Source organism: Aptenodytes forsteri, unplaced genomic scaffold (assembly GCF_000699145.1).
Source record: "Aptenodytes forsteri isolate BGI_AS27 unplaced genomic scaffold, ASM69914v1 Scaffold96, whole genome shotgun sequence".
In the NCBI taxonomy this organism is placed as follows: Eukaryota; Metazoa; Chordata; class Aves; order Sphenisciformes; family Spheniscidae; genus Aptenodytes; species Aptenodytes forsteri.
The window spans coordinates 2,818,221-2,838,906 of NW_008795029.1; the positions used below are offsets into that span (position 1 = coordinate 2,818,221).

Sequence of the window (20,686 nt, forward strand, 5' to 3'; positions counted from 1 at the left end):
GTGTAGGTTCTTATAAAGAAACAATAAGGTAAACTTAGATGGGAAAGCAGTACTATTATTAACTTCTGCTTTGCAATGCTGTACAACTATATTCATGGACCAGAAGTGCTCCCAGTTTTGTTTCACAAATACTACTATCTTCTGTTGTCTGCATGTTTCCTTGGGACTTCTCATCAAATACTGATCCAAATGTTGATTTGTATGAGAATAGCCTGAAACAGTAATGCTGCATGTTGAGAATCCTATAAATTGCAAGGGAAACCTTAGCTACCTTCAGTGCTAATCTGATTAATTGTGAGTCATCTCAATCGCAGTGACTAATAGTTAAATAAAGTTAAGTAATTCTGACATGTTTCAGTCGATGTTGTTGAAATGTTCCATTCCAGCAGAAATCCATGCCCTCGTGCTATACCTCTTCCCTGCAGCACTCGCTCTTAACGTCATTATAAAAACACAAAGACTGGGAGGGATCTAATTTCTCATTTTGTTGCCACGTTTAGAAGAAACGTTAATACTGAAGCTTAAGGAAATATTAAAATGCCTCCACCAAGATGAGCCACTTGGAACCCAGAGGAGACCTAGGCTGTCCCACACATCTCCAAGGTGATGCTTCATAACTGGAAGGATTTGTCTGGCCTCTCTAGGGCCATAACGTAACAGTTTCAAGTTGAGGAGTTCAAACACAGCCCTAAGCAATGATATTTGAAAGTCAAAAAAGCATCCAAAGCCCATAGTGTGAACCAGCATGGTTGTGTGTTTGTGAAGCTGATAAATATTTGTGTAGCATGCCATGTGGGGACAGAGAGGATGCGTAGACACAAATGCATATGGGACAGGTACCAATGCAGGGAATGTTGTGTGTGCCTTTTAGTGTGGACATACTGATCCACAGCTGTAGCAGCTGTAACATGGAGCTCCCAGCTTGCGCCCAGGTAATCCACTGACTCACAGCCATATTGCCTGAAGCAGAAGGTCAGATCCAATGCTGCAAGGGTTAAATAGTCAGGTTTGGCCAGCCATGCCAAAGAGGCAGGAGCTGGTAGTAATGAAGAAGAGTAAAGGGGCTTGATTGGTAGTCAATCTCAAATGTTTCTGAATCAATTGGTATCTGTCTGGTGCCAGTTCAGCGATAGCAATAGCTGTGCATGAGCATGCAGTTCTCCTTCCAGGCACGATAATGCAGTTTCCTTCTGTGGACAACTGCCAGTGTCTAGAGAGAGCAAGGAAGAGCTGTTAGCTCTTGATGATCCTGCTCGGTGTGGGATTTCCAGGGCAAAGGCTCTCTGCAACCTCCCTTCTGTTCCCAGGAGGAGCCATCTACCCTTCCCCTGACTCAGCCCAGGGTTAACAGCGGTCTTCTATTCTCTGCTGGTACTGCCCCAAACAGAGCTTTTAAGTTAAGTTTTTCATGTCAGTGTGGAGTCTGCATGCAGCAAAAGAGAAGTGGAAGAAAGGAAGGAAAGCAAGCTGGTCCAAACCCAACACCAGGGAGGACAGGTATAGTTCTCCTCACTTTACATATGAGAAAGTGAAGCTTGCTCACTCCCACACACACTCTTGCACTCTTTCTTCTCTTTTCCTAATGCTCTCAGTGACTTCTATCTTTAGTCAGTCATCCTTGCTGTAAGTTTGTTTGGTGTTTTTTTTTTTTTTTAAATTTTAATTGGACAATCTTCTAGATGCTGGGGGATGCCTTTGTCAGAGGAGTTCCTGGAGATATAGCCCCTATTTGATGAGATTGAGAGTTGCTGAACAAGGACTACTAAAGATTGTGGATTAAAAGCTGGACGTGAGCCAACAATGTGCGCTCGCAGCCCAGAAGGCCAACTGTATCCTGGGCTACATCACAAGAAGCGTGGCCAGCAGGTCCAGGGAGGGGATTCTGCCCCTCTACTCTGCTCTGGTGAGACCCCACCTGGAGTACTGCGTCCAGCTCTGGAGCCCTCAGCATCAGAAGGACCACGGACCTGTTGGAGCGGGTCCAGAAGAGGGCCACAAAAATGATCAGGGGGATGGAACACCTCTCCTCTGAAGAAAGGCTGAGAGAGTTGGGGTTGTTCAGCCTAGAGAAGAGAAGGCTTCAGGGAGACCTTATTGCAGCCTTTCAGTACATAAAGGGGGCTTATAAAAAAGATGGTGGCAAACTTTTTAGCAGGGCCTGTTGCGACAGGACAAGGGGGAATGGCTTTAAACTAAAGGGAGGTAGATTTAGACTAGATCTAAGGAAGAAATTTTTTACGCTGAGGGTGGTGAAGCACTGCCCCATCCCTGGAAACATTCAAGGTCAGGTTGGACGGGGCTCTGAGCAACCTGATCTAGTTGAAGATGTCCCTGCCCACGGCAGGGGGTGTTGGATTAGATGACCTTTAGAGGTCCCTTCCAACCCAAACTATTCTATGATTCCATGATATGTTTCTTTGTCATAGAAATCCTGTTTTACCAGCAACTATTTTTTTAAGGAACCATGACACAATCTGTATGCTTGTTCATTCAAATGTGTAGGCACCATTTGAACTGATTTCCCAAATCAGTTTCATTTTTGCACTCTGTAGTGTACAGGTGGCTCTTAGTCACATGCAAAAGCCCTACATGGAACAGAGCTTACCATGACCCATGTGATGTGAACCACCCTACATCACGTGGTGTGGAGAAACAGGAGTCTTTCCCTCAATGGAGTGAAAAACACTCTGCAGGTGGCGTGCATGTTAATACTTTCATTAAAATATAGTTAACTGTGTATTTCTATGTTCATTCTGAATTGTCCTAAACATTGCAAAGTGCTCTTCAAAATTTTGTGCATGTTACTATTCCAATTTAATTGAGTTGTATATCAGCACAGAAGTCTGAGGTTTTTTGCTTGAAGAAGTTAGAGTTGAGACTGATTTAATACATGGTAGATCATAGATCAGTTCTGCTACAAACTTCCTATGTGGTTATAAGCAAGTCACTTGAGATAGACAAGCCATACTCTTGACTCAGTTCTTAGGATTTCAGCTAATTATTGATTTCCATTTTTCACACCCTTTACTATAGTTTCTCTGCCAGTTCTCTGCTCTGTTGGACTTTCACAAATTGTGTTTAAAAAAAAAACCTAGTAACATTTTTAGAAAAAAAACTAACTTTAAAGAAGTTGTCAAACCTCTGATCAGACCTTTTTCAGCTGTTCTGTTGAAGGGGGATAACTGTATGTAATACTTACTTTGTTTTAACAGTATAATAATATGCAATTTATTATATATAATATATTATGTTCATATATATACATATACTTACAGTCCAGTTGTTAAGCTGGCAGCTTTAAGAATGTATTGTCTCTAGGTAATTGATAGGTACTATAAAAATCTGTATGTTAAAAATACTAAAGTCACTATGGACATGTTCAAGTTTTGTGTATGTGTCTTGATCTGTTAAAAGAAAAACATTGAAAAACTTAAAGAATTGACTGTGAGATTCTTGTTCAGCTTTTATCTGTTCTTCCCTGAATTTATTATCCTCAAGATGCATTCTACTTTGCAGAAGGGATGAGAATCAGCATAGTGAGATGTCTACAAACCAGGGCTGAAGCAACATAGTAGATACTTTTGTCAGAATAGTTTTAAGCATCTATGAGAAACATTGGGAAAGGAGTGAAATCAGAGCAGGTTAGAAGAGATGGTGACTATTTAAAACAAGTAAGCTGTAAGAAACTGAGGTGTTGACAGAACTCAATAATGCAATATGGAGTGCTTTTTTCTTACGGCTCCAGCTTTTGATGTCAAGTGATTACTTAAGAAACTCTCCTTTTAAGAAAATATCTGCCTCTTAGGATGGAAAGAGAAGCTTGAAATGTGAGCCAAAATTCTGACATACAGCTATCAAATGAAAAGGTCAAAATACAGTATTTAAAAAAAATTAAACCATTGTTAAGACGAGCCTATTTTATATTTTTGAATTCATGGGACTGGCTCTAACAAGGAGGTGTTGGAGCTGGAAGCAACACGGCATTCACGAAGAGGATGCAGGCATTGGTGAGGTGGAGCAGGTGCATGAGCGGGAATACTGCGGAGGTGTGCATAAGTAGTCCAAGCGCATGATTACAGAAATACACCAGCACTGCAGGTGCTATTACGATTATAAATGGGAAAAAAATCTACTTGAGTTATGCTGTTTTGACTCTAGACAGACTGATTTTACAGTTCCTTGCACCGTGCTTCAGATGCATCTGTTCGCACAATGTGTTCATCTCTTGGATGAATATGTAACTCTACTACTTGCTGGCTGACATTATCTCCTGTATGCAAAAGGCGTGTAAGTGCTCTGGCCTCAAAGTCTTTTGCAGCAATTGAAAAAGATCAGTTAAGCCTTCCCCAACTTAAAAGCTTCAAGTATCTAACTATTTGGATAACCTTATTTCCTTCAAGTGAGTTATAGTGAAAAAAGGTAGTTAAATATACATAAACTGCTTTTCAGAGTCTACAAAGAGCATGACTAGAGATTGTCTGAAGAAGAGAGATGGTATTAACTCTCTATCTGGGCACAGGGATCTGATGTATTTAATATCTTCATTTTTAATGTCTTTTCTTCAAAGATTTTTATTTTGTTCCTGCCTAACTAGGGTAGAGAAACTGCCTTGAATGTAGTCATGAGATAAATCAGACAACTCCCTGTTGTTTCTCCTGGGAGTAATTATGGTGGTTAAACATTAATCATCCTTTTGTAGATACTGTTGTGAGCTACTGAAGGCTGGGGCAGGGGGAGGTCTGTGTAGACATCTTAGTGGTCTGTCTTTCCTGCCTGAACTCCTTCAAAAATTGTTACTCCTCCTTTGAAGAAGAATGGGCAGAATAAAAATGTACTTTGTATGTCTGAAACGCAGTGTAGTAACGTGCCAAAAGTCTGTCAGGTTGATTGAAAATAAAGTTTTAAGAAGTTCTCTGTGTTAAAGAAGCATCCATTTTAAGTAACACCTCTCAGACCATAAAAGTGATCTGCTCCCAGGCTGTTCAAATTTATTTAGGTAAGGGAGTTTCTGACCAAAGGTGGAGCTGCAGGAAAGACCACTGCTTCACAGGGAAAGCAGCCAACTAAGGTTGGAGTATGAGGAGGATCAGATACTAAGGGTAAAGATGAACATTCAATCTTTTTACAGGTTGTTGTTTAACTAATTTACTTGACTTCTTCAATCAGGTGTTTTAAATATCTAGTCTGACAACAATATGCTGTTGCCACACATTTAGTCAAATAACAGTCTAGGAGATTTAAACAGGAAGTTATTGCTTAAGGGATTACACTTCTATTTTATGAATGGTCTTTGGGGGAGCTTGTATAAATCATCAGAATTTAACAGTCAAAAAAACCCTGTAACATGGAAAAAACACTTGTTCTGTCAAAAGAGCTAAACAGAAAAATGTAAACAAAAGTTTTTCACTGAAACCTTTATTCATTTTCCCTTCTCAGCAGGCAGAAATTCATAAATAAATGCATGAGATTAGAAAACAGAGATAATTTGCTTGATAATCAAAGTTAATGATGAAAATAAAAACTTACTGTCATCTAATGATAGTAAGATGATCTTAGAGGTCTTTTCCAACCTTAATGATTCTAGAATAGAATCTATATTGTCACATATCACAACAGCAGCTTTGAATGATTGGGACTTGTGCAAGGAAAAATAATCAAGTCTAACTAGTTCTGTTTTGAAATTCTGAAGCAAGTAGCTGGATAGTGGGCAGTGCAAGCAGCATTCCAGTCTGATGAAAAGTATTCTGATTACAAGATGAGAGCACTTGACTTTCCAGCTGTTGCATGTATGCCTGCCTGAGTTTTGGCTTGCTCACAGGTGATTTAATATTGAGGTAACTATTAAGCAGGATAAGTGTTTACTTAGGGCATATTTAGAATAGATACTGATTTTTTTGGCACATGATAGAAAAAGAACATTCCATTCCTATGTCCTACACATGTCCAGGCTTTAACCCCAAACAACTAAAAAGATGACTGCATAGTAGGGGTTTCACGTAGAACTAAGGCATGCTTCTTGGGGATCCTTTTCATCTGCGGGTGGAATAGAGGTATTTTCCTTCTAGAGCTCTGGCTGTCTTTGCTTTCGGGGCCAAATTCGGAAGGTATATAACTCATGGCATAATTTGCGTATCAGCAAGTATCAGTGCAATCTGCCAAGAGACAAGGCACATTTGTAGCAGAGCAAATAATTAGGAGGGGCTTCTTAACCCCTCTCCTTTGAAATGAAAGTACATTGGAGTTGTCATTTTATTATGTGTCAAATGATAATTTGGATAATAAGATGATACAATGTTAGTTTTCTCAAGCCATTTCTCACACCTTTTCACAGTTTTAGCTGACATTTTTACATGCGTTCCAATAAGCAATCCTTGCAAATTTTTTTTGATGTACAAAATGAGCTGTGTAAAAAGACTATATTTGAAATTGATGCATGGCAGAGGAAGGGACTAGATGACAAGGTCCTTTTTCTCTCACTTTTATATGATTTTTTTTTTCCTTTGAAGTTTTTGCATTTTCTGTTTGCGCTTCTATGTACTGTTTCTTATATAATTTTATTAAATTTTAGATAATTTGTAAGATCAGTAGAGAAATATGCAGCCATATATTCTTATTCAGTGCTATGGTTTATTTTGAGGAGTATGCTTGTGTCCCAGCCAAGGAAGAGAAGAGGGGCTGACAACTCTTATTTGGTCAACTTGCTATGACTGAATAGTTAACTCTCAGAGTGCCACCTACCTCCTCAAGTCATGTGTGCAAAATGGAAGTGAATTAAAAGTGGTGTTAGAAGTGACTAGGATGTTTTTAAAATGCTTTGACTTAACTGAACTGTTCTATAACTAAATCTCTGAATGAGTATTGTTGCTAGTCAAAAATGATTTCAGTTCCTAGTACCAATATTATCACAGTTCAGAAAATCCTGAGGCAATTGATATGATTCCAAGAATACATGATTGCCAATTTAAGATTTCATTTCAGTAAATTATTAAACAAAATTACAGAAATACTACCATTTTTTGTTTAGTTTAATCTTGAATTGTGAATTATGAATTTGATTTTAGAACATGGAATGTGAATAATTCTTCTCTCACAAACACTGATCATCTGTGCATTTGTTTTCAGTACACGTTTTGGAACTTTGTACCGAAAAATTTGTTTGAGCAATTCAGAAGAATAGCTAACTTCTATTTTCTTATAATTTTCCTTGTTCAGGTAAGCTATCCCCATTGTTTAATAAATTTCTGGACTCTTCCTAAAAAACCAAGGAGTTGAAAAAGGTTTAAAAAACCACTGGTTTTGAAGACTGGGGAGGTAAATGGTTGAGCTTGGATAGCCTTTTACATTCATGATGTGACAAAAGGAGTTTTATTTCATTTTCAGGTTGTAGATGTGAATCTAACCTACAGAGAAATTGACACCATCACTGGTTTGATGGCAAGACATCTCTTGATAAAATTGATAAGAATGAGTGTAATTTTTTATTCTTATTTTGTAATAAACATCCAGATCAGGATCAGTAAAGTTATAAATTAGGTAGACGATAAACTTTTATTAGTTTTGCCTAAATATTGTATTTTTTATAACAATGACGCCTTGGCAGAAATTTTCCAACTGTTCCTGTAGAGAAACCAGAATATAGATGCTTATACAGTGCTTGCTTAGGGTGGTATATAAATATTTGTTTTTGTAATTATTACCTCAGATAACTAGTTTGCTGCTTTCTAGGTGTCTTCATTCTGAACATTTTGCTACCATTTTAATGTGTTAAACAATAAAAATCTTACTAAGTTAAGTAAAAAGCTGTATTACTTTGTACACCAGATTGTGCAGAAAGAAAAGCTGTGCAGGTTCCCAAGAGCGGTTTTGTTATTATCGGAACTCCCTCTATAAAGTCTTACCTCTTTTATAATTGCAGACGCCACAGCTCAGTGTTTCAGGATTTACTCCTACCATGCATAAGAACCGCTGTATTGTATAACATGTGAAAATAACGCTATGCTAATTTCTAACGCTGCTCAGTAATTTTGCCTCCAAAGCTGCAGCTTTCCAGTCTGGTACTTACTTAAACTCTGGCAAGCAAATATTTTTACTAGGTATTAACATCTGAATGATAATGTGATTTAAATCTAGTATTGTATCTTATTATAGCATATAGTTATTTTTCAAAGTTTGTATTAAAGTACTGTTCTTTTTTATTAAAGTTCCTTGATGCTTTGTAACATATTGCTGAAAAGATTACTCGAAACATCTTGCTTGGAAAATTGACTACTTACATTCGCAAAAATATAACCAGAAAATCTTTGTCCCTTTTGTTGCAGTTAATTATTGATACACCTACTAGTCCAGTTACAAGTGGGCTTCCGCTTTTATTTGTCATCACCGTAACAGCTATCAAACAGGTGAGTAGTTCAGTGAGCAAAAGTATAACTAAAAAGAACATTGTTATTGTTTTGCATTTCAATTTTCCCTGCCTTTTTGTTTTGGACTGTCTTAGGGCAGTGCCTGAAGAATGATTGCGATGAACTTTGACAGAGTAATTTTATTTTGTTTCTGTAGTTTAAGTAGAATTGGTTGCTACATGATGATGTCTCACTAATTCAACAGAGTCTTCTAAATTATTTTATAATTTTGATGTCTTTGTGTTCTAAGGAATCATTTACATTCTTGTGTTTACTCAGCACACTTCGACTTTTTGTTTGTTTCTAAATAACTGTCCACACCCTATTATGTTTTTCCATAATGACTGAAAATTAATAAGAACTACAAAAGCCTATAAGATAAATCTGCTCTTACCTTTGAGATTTCCTTAGCCTTTACAGTATGAACAGATAATAAAAATTATTTTGGTTCAAGTCTTCAGTATATGTTGATTATGCTCTACAGTTCATAACGATCGCTGCAGTGCTTTCTACCGATTAGTTTTGAACAGACAGTATTCTCTCATTTTTACTGTGAAAATTAATCCATGAAATGGAAGTATTTTTTTTTTAAATCAGTTCTTGCCACATCACTGACTATAAAAGTTCCTAATAAAAGTTCTTCTGTTGAAATAGAATGGCATAATACAGGTATGGAATTGTACAGGTTTGCTATTTCACTTTCAAGTTAGTACTACCAAAAGGAAAAGATTAAGGTAATTTTTCACCTGCTGCTCTAATGCTGCAGTGCTACAGTTGACATGAGCACTTAAATGTGTATGGGATCTTATTGAAATTAGTGGAATCTCAGATGAATATAGAATGTTTTAATTCATATGGGGATATTGTTATCAGATCTGCATGTTATCGGAGCTTCTGATACTACAAATTTGGTCTGGATCAGGAATGAATCAGGAGTGAGCTTATGATTGCCCTTCTGTTGATTTAACCAGGGCTGAATTTGTTGACTTCGTGAGTTTCAGGCCAGCTGCAGGAGGACAGAGGATACCTGATCCGGCATAAACCTTGTTAGTGCAAAGTTAATTCATAAAAAATTTTACTAAATTTGAACTAACAAGTGAGTTTATAAGCAGTACTTTGCATTCAGTGCCTACAACACTCTTCTGCATTCACTGTACCATCTCACCATAGCCACAGAGTAGTTTCTAAAAATCTGAGCTCCTGAAGTAATAGTTGCAAATAATGGTCTTTACAGTGGTTCTGCTATGTGTTTGGCTTTTTGCCTTCAATCCAATTTAACGATCATTGTTCCTGCAGGACGGCTATTAGGGTAAGAACTCAGTGGCACAGTGAGTTCCCTTTCATGGTTCAGTCTTCACTGTATCTCTGGGTCCAGACACCAGCCTTTTTTTTTCTTCATTTCAGTGAATGGGATGTGAATGTGAAAGGAAAATTTGTGCAAGTACCTTGACGTTCAGCATCTTTTGCTGGGCCACTCAAAGGAGTTAGCCCTTTTCATGGGCATAAGAAAGATCTCTCATGTCATACTTCAGAAAAAATGTTCTGTCTTTTGGGGAAAAAAGTTCCATGAGGTAGTTAAACATCAAGAAAGTTTCTAGGTCAGAGTGGTCCTCATTTTAGCTCAAAACTTGTGTCTGTATTTCTTACGTACCTATGATGGACTATGATGATTAAAACAATGACTAACAAAAATGAGGGTGTGGTGGGTTGACCCTGGCCAGCAGCCAAACACCCACCCAGCCTCTTGCTCACTCCTCTCTCCTGTGGAATGGGAAGGATATAGAGGGAAGGTGAAAAGACTCGTGTGTCATGTTAGTGACTCTCTGATAGGGAAAGCAACAGCTATGCGCACAAGTCAGGCAAAATAAGAGATTCATTCACTGCTTCCCATCGGCAGGCAGATGTCCAGCTACTTCCTGGAAGACACATGTAACACTTGCTTAGGAGGACAAATGCCATTGCCACAAACCAACCCCTTCTGCCTGCTTTCCCTGAGCTTTTCTGGCTGAGCACAATGTCATACGGTGTGGAATATCCCCTTGGTCACTTTGGGTCTACCATCCAGGCAATGTCCCCTCCCAGCCTCTTGCCCACTACCAGCCTACTGGCCTTTTTTTGGCGTGGGAGGGAGGTTGGAGAGAAAGCCTTGATGCTGTACAAGCACTGTTCAGCAATAGCCAAAGCACTGGGATGTAACCAACGCTGTTTTAGCCCCAAGTACAAAGCACGGCAGCATATGGGCTGCTGTGAAGAAAGTTAACTCTGTCCCAGCCAGACCCTGTACCAGAGGGTAATTTTGATTGTCCCTTAATAGGGTGACTGATTACCTTCACAGGCTTTATGCTAAATGCAGACTTTTCCTTCATTAGTTTTCAAAGAAACTATGAAGAGCCATGTTTCCATTTCTTTACAGTGCTAACTATACACAATTGAGTATATTCTATGCTAGAATTCAGCTCTTGCTGGTGAGCAAAAGTTGTGATACATACAATAGCTAGTATTTTAGGTGTGGCTTTCCCACTCTTAAGATTTTAAATGTTACACTTGTAGAGTCTTACTGTAGTTTGGTAGTGGTCTATCAAGGCCTGGATTATGACATGCTGTGCCTAGGGCTGCAGTTCTCTCTATCTCCCCGAGTCTTCCTCCCGACAACTAGTGTATATTACACTAAAGTTATAAAGACTCCATGAGTTCCCAGATTGTCTCTGAGAGCATCCAGGGTAGTGATACTTTTGTTCTACACTGAGTTTTCAAATGCGCTCAAGAGAGTTAGATGTAAAAACGCTATGGAATACAAGTGATACTTTCCATCTCTTAACCACTGGTGTCTTTGTCAGTCCCAATCTTTATCCCACAGCAGGACCTTTTGAATGGAAAGTTGCAGGTTCCCTGTCCTTTACTTTGTCTGTTTGTATAAAACACAAGTTCAGAGGATAATTGAGCAATCAAAATAGGTTCCTCTGCAAAGTCTCTTGAAACAAAATTCTTCTGGACTATATATATTGTATATAGGGTTAAAAAAATAGACATAATTGTATGAATATCAGGAGATATGACCACCTTCAGTCATGTCGTCACTTTATCATCTTTCGATATGGAGTCCCAGTCTTCCAAAATATATTTTCTACACTTTTATCATCTCAGCAACCGCTGCTATAAGTACTTTGCACTTACTCAAGAGTCAATAGAGCATCAGCAAGAGATGATCACTTAAACACCAGAAATTATTCTACATATCGTAAACATCCCTATTCATCAAAATGTCTTCATTAAAGTATATAATTTAGTTGACTAATTGTAACCGTGAATGCTCTTTTTCATATATGTCCAACATGACTGTATTACTGACGTGTATCACAATTTCATTTGTTCTAGTGAGAATGTTTTTTCTTTTTTTTCTTTATCTTGATCAAGAATAATTTTTAAAATTTGTGTTGCAAGTTAGAGCTGTTCTGTGTCCTTATAGCCAAATGTGCATCACTGCGTCATTCCATTTCACTGTTTTCTAGGGTTATGAAGATTGGCTTCGACATAAAGCTGACAATGCAATGAACCAATGCCCTGTTCATTTCATTCAACATGGTAAACTGGTTAGAAAGCAAAGCCGAAAATTGAGAGTAAGTAACTATGACTTAACAGATTTTAGGAGTCAGGCTTTACTTCACACTTCTTGTAAAACAAATTATACAGAAATGTAGTGTGATGATGTTGTAGCATTTATTAAATTTAATGGAGATTAGACCTACAATATACTAATTTTTAATTTAATGCCTCTGAATAAAGTATTTTTAGAAGCTAGGTATGTTTCTGCTTTATCTTTGCTTTATTAACTCCTCTCATAACTGTTTCTTTCATTTTCCATTTTTTAACTTGGAATTTCACTCATGATTTGTCTTTTGTCTTTTCTCCATTTTCGGTCCTCTGTCGTTATGCACATTAATAATTTATTTAAGCCTGATTATGATAGTCAACACTACCGATTTGTCCTATGTATACAATACATATATATGCATACATATATATACAACACATTCAGAATACTTTCTTCATTACCCATCAAATCACAGTCTCTTCATTGGCCTTCTGAATGCTGCTATATTCCCTTCCTGGTATTTTGAAGGTTAATTTCAGAAATTAATTGCTGCTGCCTTTTTTTTTTTTTTTTTAATGTGAGGGGATTAACTTTTCATCATTATTCTGTTTAGAACTCAGCAAATTTGATAGATATTTGTTTGGAATTTCCTTATTTCTAATATCTTTGTTAGGGATATCTTTTTCTGCGCTGCCTTGTTTGGGCATAAATAGCTCTACAGTGTTCACAGCCTTTCTGCTGTGACCTTCCCTTTGAGTGTGATAGCTTCTGCCTAGGGCTTCCCGGTAATAAAAAAAATTAAGACATCACATGCTGAGTATTCCATGTGTGTAATTAAACAGTTAAATATTCCAAATAAAAATAAATCAAGTACCACGTAACTGGAATTTGTATTCCATTAATTAATCTATTGCCCATGTTTTCTCAATTTCTCCCCTATTCTTTGCCTTTCAGAGATTGTATTTTGAGCAACTAAGTGATAGGAGAGCCAGGCATAGGAAATATTTGCATGGAAAGGGATATCTGTATGTGTGGGTAAATGGGTAAAATTCTCTGACCTGTATTATGCAAGAAAACAGACTAGATCGTATGAAGGTAGACCCTTCTGCACCTAAAGCCTGTGGACGTTTGATTAAAGAAAGGGAAAAGAGAATTGCTAAAAGATGAGGTTTCTTTTTCACAGAATCACAGACTGGTTGAGGTTGGCAGGCACCTCTGGAGGGCATCTGGTCCAACCCCCCAGCTCAGGCAGGGCCACCAAGAGCTGGTTGCCCAGGACCATATCCAGGCAGGTTTTGAGTATCTCCAAGGAGGGAGACTCCACAGCCTCCCTGGGCAACCTGTGTCAGTGTTCACTCACCCTCACAGTGAAAATGAGATGGACCCTCCCATGTTTCAGGTCATGCCCATTTCTTCTGTCACTGGGCACCACTGAAGAGCCTGGCTCTGTCCTCTGCGTCTGTAGCTGACAGAGTGGCAAATGTTGTCAGAACATCTTTTAGATTTTATGAAGATGATGCTCTTTGCTTGTATTTTTAATTGCTTTGTTTTTTTTTCTTATTCCTGCCTTTTTTCTTTTGCAAATTGTTTAGATTATTCTGTTTTAATAGGCTGTTGTATCGTAGATTGCTCGTGGCTTTGCAGGGTGACTTGTATGCCATGGCTTACAGAGAGAATCTTGCTAGATTATTTAATAAATAATAAGGAACATTCAGCACTATGATCTGTGAAAATCAAAAGTAAGAGGACTCTTTTGTCTTTGAGTTGGACCTAAAAACTCACTTTCTGATGTGTAAATGTTTTCAGTGGCAACTTAAAAAACTCTAGACACAGTGGGCATTTTTTCTCATGCTTGTTCTTGTAGTGACACTTCACTGTCAGGAGGGGTTTGTTCACTAAACTGGCCTCCCAACTTTCTGGCCAGATTCAATGTTCTGAAGAATTCTGACTTTCCTTTTATGGTATCTGTAGAGATGATTAAACTTGCAGTAATATCGCTGTGGTTTAGGTCGCTGATCATTAAATTAATGTTGTTTTCAGTGGTAGAGAGAGCTAGTAAAATCAAAATAGTTACGTGGTGTTCTTACGGTTTGTTCTAAGAATAGGTGGATTCTCTGTCACCTAACAGTTTATTCAAGATAATTTCCTAACAGTGTTTTGTCTGGTTTTGGTAAAGTTCTCACTTTGAGGGCTTTATTATAATTTATCATGTCACCGTCTTTCATAATTAATGCTTTTGTGGCAAAAAGGCAGGTTCGCTTGAAGACACATCTTGGAAGGATAAGGCAACTTGAGCAGTAAGTGTCAGGGCCCACTGCTCTTTGGGATGTAGGCTCTGTATTGTTCAGGCTGGCTCCAGCCAAGACATTCACTGCCTCCGGTTCCAAACCTACCCCTTCACTGTCTCACTACGTATCTTCACTTCCCTGGGTCTGCAGAATGATACGTGAGAAGTCATTTAATCAAAAGGAAGTACATGAGGAAATTATTCCCTTCCTAAATTTGAACAGCCCAAAACTTTTTATTATTGGTTAAAAGTGCAGCTTTTTTTCCCCTAGAAATGGAGTAGCCAATTGTCATTATGCTGTTTTAATACGTCTCTAATTTTTGTTCAGAGACAGAAAATCAGTAAACCGTACAGCTCTACTGCTGCACTAGAAGTTGTGATTTTCAAAGAGACGCCATCGTTTACACAAAAGATGGAAAATTTCTTATTGAAGTTTCTGTTAATTTTCATACCTGATTGTTGCAGGTATGCTTAGCACCTTGCATTCTCCTATGCCCATATGTACAGTCTGCAGTTTTTCATTGCTATTGGTTGAAAAAAAAAAGCCTTTTTCATGTCTACAAGAAGTTAAATCTCATTTATTATCAACATCCTAGTTCTTCAATACATGTTAGTAAATCTTATCTAAGCTGTCACAATTTTATTTTTAGATGTTACTACTTCTGATTGTTATCAGGCTATTTCGCTTAACTAGAATTAACTGACTCCTGCCAATTGCTAAGGATATTATAATTTAGCTTTGTAAGTGTATCATGAGAACAATGATTAAGCTGAATCTTATGAGAATGAATTATGACATAAAAGTATATTGAACAGATGTTGAGCTACATGAAAAATTGCAAAAATTACATATTTTGATGGGATTTTTATTGAAACTTTGATATTCTTAAAACGTAGTATATCTTTGCCATTTGTTAATTTTTTATATTCCTTTGTGAAAGATTACCTGGAAAAATGTATCAAAGGCTGTTTTCCTCAAATGAATGGTTTACAGTAATATTTTGAATTTCTAGTTGGTTGGCTGTTCTGTGACACTCTAACATGCTGTAAGATATTACCTATGTTTGCATGAATAAAAATTAATTTGCTCACCTTTAAACATGGATAAAAATAGGATGGACTTCTAGTCATAAATTCTGCTGAAAATGTATCCTGTTTTCATTGGCAGACTTGGAATTCATAGCTTTTTTAGCTATCTCTAATTATAATATTCAGAGCTACATGCTTATCCTCAAGAGCCACCGAGAGTAGCTCACATCTCCAGCTGTTTTTGAAACAATGTTTTGTTGTCTTTAGTCTTAAAAAAAGGATAGCATCTTCCATCTCTCAAATAATGTTGCAAAACTTAACCATTTTGCAAGTACTGTCTTACTATCCTGAGAGGAAAGGTAGTACACAGTAGACCTCAGTCATTCCACAAGTTCTAATTCAGTTTTTCAGAGATATTTCTGTAGTTCTTTACTCCTGTGGTAAAATCCTGGTGTGAATAAAAATTGATGAATTTTCAAGTTATTTGAGTGAACCTAGGTTTTGGGTTTGAAATCTGAAATTTGGGCTGCTACATAAATGATAAATGCATTTTATTTTGTTGTGTTTTTTCCTTAGGTTGGAGATATTGTAATGGTAAAAGAAGATGAAACATTCCCATGTGACTTAATATTTCTATCAAGTAGTAGAGGAGATGGAACATGTTTTGTTACAACAGCTAGTTTGGATGGTGAATCCAGTCATAAAGTAATTAAATGTTCTACATTTTCTTTTTAAGGCAAAGTTTGCATTTAATTTTTTACACAGATCACAATACGATTTCATGCTTATATGTGTGAGCAGATGCACTAACTTGCGTAACTTACGTTTCTACCAGTTGACTTCATTTCTCTTAGAATATCATTATTTTATGGAAAGTTTTAAAACTTATTTATTTGTGATTTTGTCTGTGTCCAGTATAGGCAGATTACAGAGATAATGCACGAACTTTTTTGTACTTAAATGCTTTCACGGTGATCTGATTTGTGAGTACACTGCCAGGTACTTGCATATAATGTAAGAAGAGGACCAATTAGGAGTATTTAAAGGTGCATCTTATTTGAACTATGAGCTCTTATGTAAAAGTTACTAAATCTATTTCATGCTGAACTGAAGTATATGTGCAGATTAATTTCTTGTATATCTGTCCTTTTTAAATTTTGTTTACACCTTTTTATTCATTCCAGACTTACTATGCTGTTCAAGATACAAAGGCATTTCACAATGAACAAGAAATTGATGCGCTACATGCTACCATTGAATGTGAACAACCTCAGCCTGACCTTTATAAGTAAGAAATAAGTCTTACCTGTTTCATTTAAGGTATCCTAACAATAAATTATAAGAATATCATAATGAAAAGATACTGGCTGCATCTGGCTGGTTAGAGTGGGCCCCAGAGTGAGCCTGAAGTCAGGTTAGTTTTCCATCTGTGCTCCTTTCCTGCAGGTAGTTCACTGGTCTGCTCTGGGGCAGTGGTCTCCAAAGCAGGGTGCACAAGACAATCCGCTGGGGTGTATGACGAAAATTTTAGAATGTCTATTTCTATTTTTTTTAATCTAAAAATGAGAAAGAAATTAAGCTTTACTAATATTTAATGTATTTCATGACACTGGCACCCTTACTCGGTCTGTATGTCAGTGTCCCACGTCACATACAGTTCACGAGGAGTCTCCGGGGGAAGAGGGGGTGCTCTATAACCGAGGTTGCCAGTGGCACCCTCACCCATTCCTTTACTTTCAGCGTATTGTGAAGTATTGCAGTTTATGTGTGCCTGGTTAAGTGGATTTACGGATTGTATTAGCTAGTTTTAACTAAAGTAACCCTCACAAAATGGTCAAGTGGCTTAAAAAGATTCCTGCAAAGAAACTACAGGTTGAAGGTAATACTAACAATACAAGCACAAGGGAACAACACGAAAATGGCGAACACTTCCACTCCTAGTATGAGCTCTTCATCAGCCGCATTAGAAGGTAAAACCAGTGCCAATCTAATCAGATCTGACAAGAAGTCGGCCAGAAAAATTTTAAATTCTCAAGTCTATTTGAAATATGAAATATATGAAATATACGTTTACATCTGCTATTGTTAACGATGAACCTCACCCCACGTGCTTTGAGATATTAGCTAATGATAATATGAAGCCATCATAATTAGTAAGACATTTAAAAACTAAGCATCCAGAACGTGAAGAAAAACCTCTAAAGTTTTTTAGCAATGTTTAAAGTCATACAATACTCAATATTTTACAAAAGTACTGTACAAAATTTCACTAAACTTAATGGTGAATATTTAGATGCCTCTTTATAGATTTCTTTCTTAATAGTGAAAGACAAAAAGCCACATACCATTGAAGCAACACTTTTTCTTCCTGCCACAGCAAAAATAGCTGAAATAATACACAGAAAACAGTATGGCGACAGACTAAAATGCACTCTCTTGTCAGCAAATACTGTTGGAAGATGCAGAGAAAACATTGCTTATTTCTGAGGTGTGGAGGTGTCTCTTTTCCCTGATCTCAGTGACCAAGGAACTGGTCTAGAAATCTGCAAGAGAACAGATTCTTTAGAAAACTGATTCCATAAATGGCTCGATCCTTTTTTAAATACGTGGCTCACAAAGTGAATGGTTGGAAGTTGAAGCTCACGCTATTATAGATGGTGGAATTTGTTGGGACGACTGTTGACACACGAATAATGAGAACGCTTATTGGTAGACAGCTGCTATCTCTGCTAATTTTTACTTGGCACTTTACCTCTCAACAGACCACAGTGGCGAATCTTTCTTTCCAGAGGCACATGGTCATTTTACATCATGATGCATCATAACAAACTGTACAGTGTCTTTACATGTGTTGTATATTCTCTCAGCAGACAGGTCGCCGCTCCTCTGAGCCTGAGAGGTTCCCTTTCAGGGTAACAGACCCACCAGCTCCCCACAGTTTCCTCTGCCATCCAGAATGCTAATGTCTGGCTTAATCCCTTTTGATCTGAGGTTACCCATTTGGACAGTGGTATTGCAAATACAGTGTACTGGGTCTGGCTGGAATGGAGTAAATTTTCTTCATAGCAGCCCATGTGGTGTAGTGTTTTTGATTTGTGACTGAAACAGTGTTAATAAAACACCAGTGTTTCAGCTATTGCTGAAAAGTGCTCGCACAGTGTCAAGGCTTTCTCTGTTTCTCACTCTGCCCTTCCAGCAAGTAAGCTGGGGGTGGGCAAGAGGCTGGGGGTGGACACAGCCAGGATGGCTGACCTCAGTTGACCAGAGGGATATTCTGTGCCATATAATGCCATGCTCAGCAATCAAACTGGGGGGGGTAGTCTTTCCAAAGTAGCTGTTGCTTGGAGACTGGCTGGGCATCGGTCTGCTTATGGGAGGTGGTGAGTGGTTGCCTTTGTGTCACTTGGGGTTTTTTTTCCTTCACTTATTAAACTGTCGTTAACTTGCTTTTGCTCTTCCGATTCTCTCCCCTGTCTTGCTGGGGAGGGAATGAGCAAGAGGCTCGTGGGTGCTTAGTTGCTATCCAGGGTCAACCCACCCCATGCAGAAAAAATGTACTTAGAGATATTCAGAGGGAAAATTGCTTATTGGTTTATGCTTTTGTTTTGGTTTGGTTTTAACTCAGTTGTAGGTTTTAGGTTTTGTAAAGGGTAGTAATTACACTGGCTTACCTCAGGTGGTTTAGAGAATAAGATTTCTTGTTATTTCTTGCTAATGGGTCTGCTTATAAGATTTTTTCCTAATTTTGTAATCTCTCATATCTTTTTATACACAAACTTTACATTGATTTACTGTTCTGTGAATTTTTTTTATTTACATGTTTTAAATATAACCATATGTATCTCTAAGTTCTTGTTTGTGTTCTGGATAATCAGAGCGTGTTCAGTTGGAAACTGCTCACTGTAATAAATACTTTCTAGAAAATATTTCTCAAATAATCTATTCTCACATATTTTTAAAAATGAGAGTAATTTGCTTTGTTTTTATATATGTATGAGTGGTATATATATCTATATATAGAGAGAATTGTATGTCCTTGTAATGTACATTAAAAAAACTGAAATATTGGGACATTATATGCATAAGAATACACAAATTAGTAGTGCTGTTAAACTAATTGTGTTTTTCCCTTGCAGATTTGTTGGTCGAATAAATGTTTACCATGATAGGAATGAGCCTACTGCGAGGTAGGGAAAATCCGGAGTTTCTACACATTTAAACATTTTCAGGGTTGAATAAGTATCAATAATGAGAATTACCTTTGGTTCACCAACATTGTGCTGCCTTGTCTTATTGATAGAACATTTTTCTCTTTGAAGTATCCAGACTGTTATTTCATATATCATAAATATTTCATCTTTTAATCAGATAGATTTATTTTATATTTTTATGTCTTTATTCAACTTCAATTTTTATTTGACATGTATTTAGTTTTTAAATGATGTTGATAGGATTTTGACACTACAATACTGCCCCATTAGCATGGGGTCTCAGCAGTGCACTAAACAATATGAATAGTACCACTTGTGTATTTCTCTCATTTTTCTTCTTAGAAATTGAAGAGTTTGAACATGCCAAATACCATGTTTAGTCTTACTAAGGGTGTTTGTACATTTGTCTAAAATGTCCACGATGTTGTGTGTGTTCAGGAAGGCAACATCCAGGGAAATGCATTTTGTATGACAGGAGACGGCAATCTGTTACCCTGGGTCTGGCAGCTAGAAGGGTCTGCCTCCCATGCAAATAGGTTTCATCCCGAAGGGAGCACGGTGTTTTCTGCTCAAGGAGCAGTCTGTAGCCCAGGACATTCCTTGTCCAGCAAATAGAGAAGAAAAATGAAGCAGTACAAAAGAGGCACGAGTCTTCCTGTCTTTTCTGCCTAGGATCTTCTGTCTACCAGCAAGGAAGAGACTTGCTGTACCTGATTTTGTTCAGGTCCTTGCCACAAAGAGGCAAAGCAATAGGAGGGAAAGGCTTCTCGCTCAGGTGATGTCCTAGACCCCAGCATGTGGGAAGTTACTCCATTCTGGCTAAGGGCCTTCCTAACCTCAATGTGTCTGTAGATACGTGATTTTCTATCACAATCTGCTATGAAAACTGTCTTTTTTGCTTCTTTCACTTTAAAGATTCTTTTGACTAATAAAGTTGGTTGGAAATGAACTTGGGTGGGAGAAGAAAGGAAAATAAGCAGAAAATACCTTTTTAGTCTCAACAGCAGTAGATTGATCTGTGTATAACACGAGAAGAAAATCTGTGGCATTAAGACTTGTATTCCTTGGATAGCACTATTAGAGCAATTGGTGGTTTTTACTATATTGGGGTATAATGTCTTATAATCCAAATCATTCATACAACATCACTGGTTTAAATAGAACTAGT

At 37.6% G+C, this 20,686-nt stretch overlaps 1 protein-coding gene across 1 annotated transcript in view; it reads left to right on the top strand.

The window, feature by feature from the left end:
* Nucleotides 1-20,686, top strand: part of ATP11A (ATPase phospholipid transporting 11A) — a 121,595-nt gene that overhangs the window by 56,066 nt on the left and 44,843 nt on the right. The window contains exons 3-8 of the mRNA XM_009276143.2: nucleotides 7,123-7,212; nucleotides 8,319-8,399; nucleotides 11,909-12,016; nucleotides 15,884-16,012; nucleotides 16,492-16,595; nucleotides 19,444-19,494. Coding sequence (XP_009274418.1) covers nucleotides 7,123-7,212; nucleotides 8,319-8,399; nucleotides 11,909-12,016; nucleotides 15,884-16,012; nucleotides 16,492-16,595; nucleotides 19,444-19,494 — 563 coding nt within the window. The remainder of the gene's footprint in view (nucleotides 1-7,122; nucleotides 7,213-8,318; nucleotides 8,400-11,908; nucleotides 12,017-15,883; nucleotides 16,013-16,491; nucleotides 16,596-19,443; nucleotides 19,495-20,686) is intronic.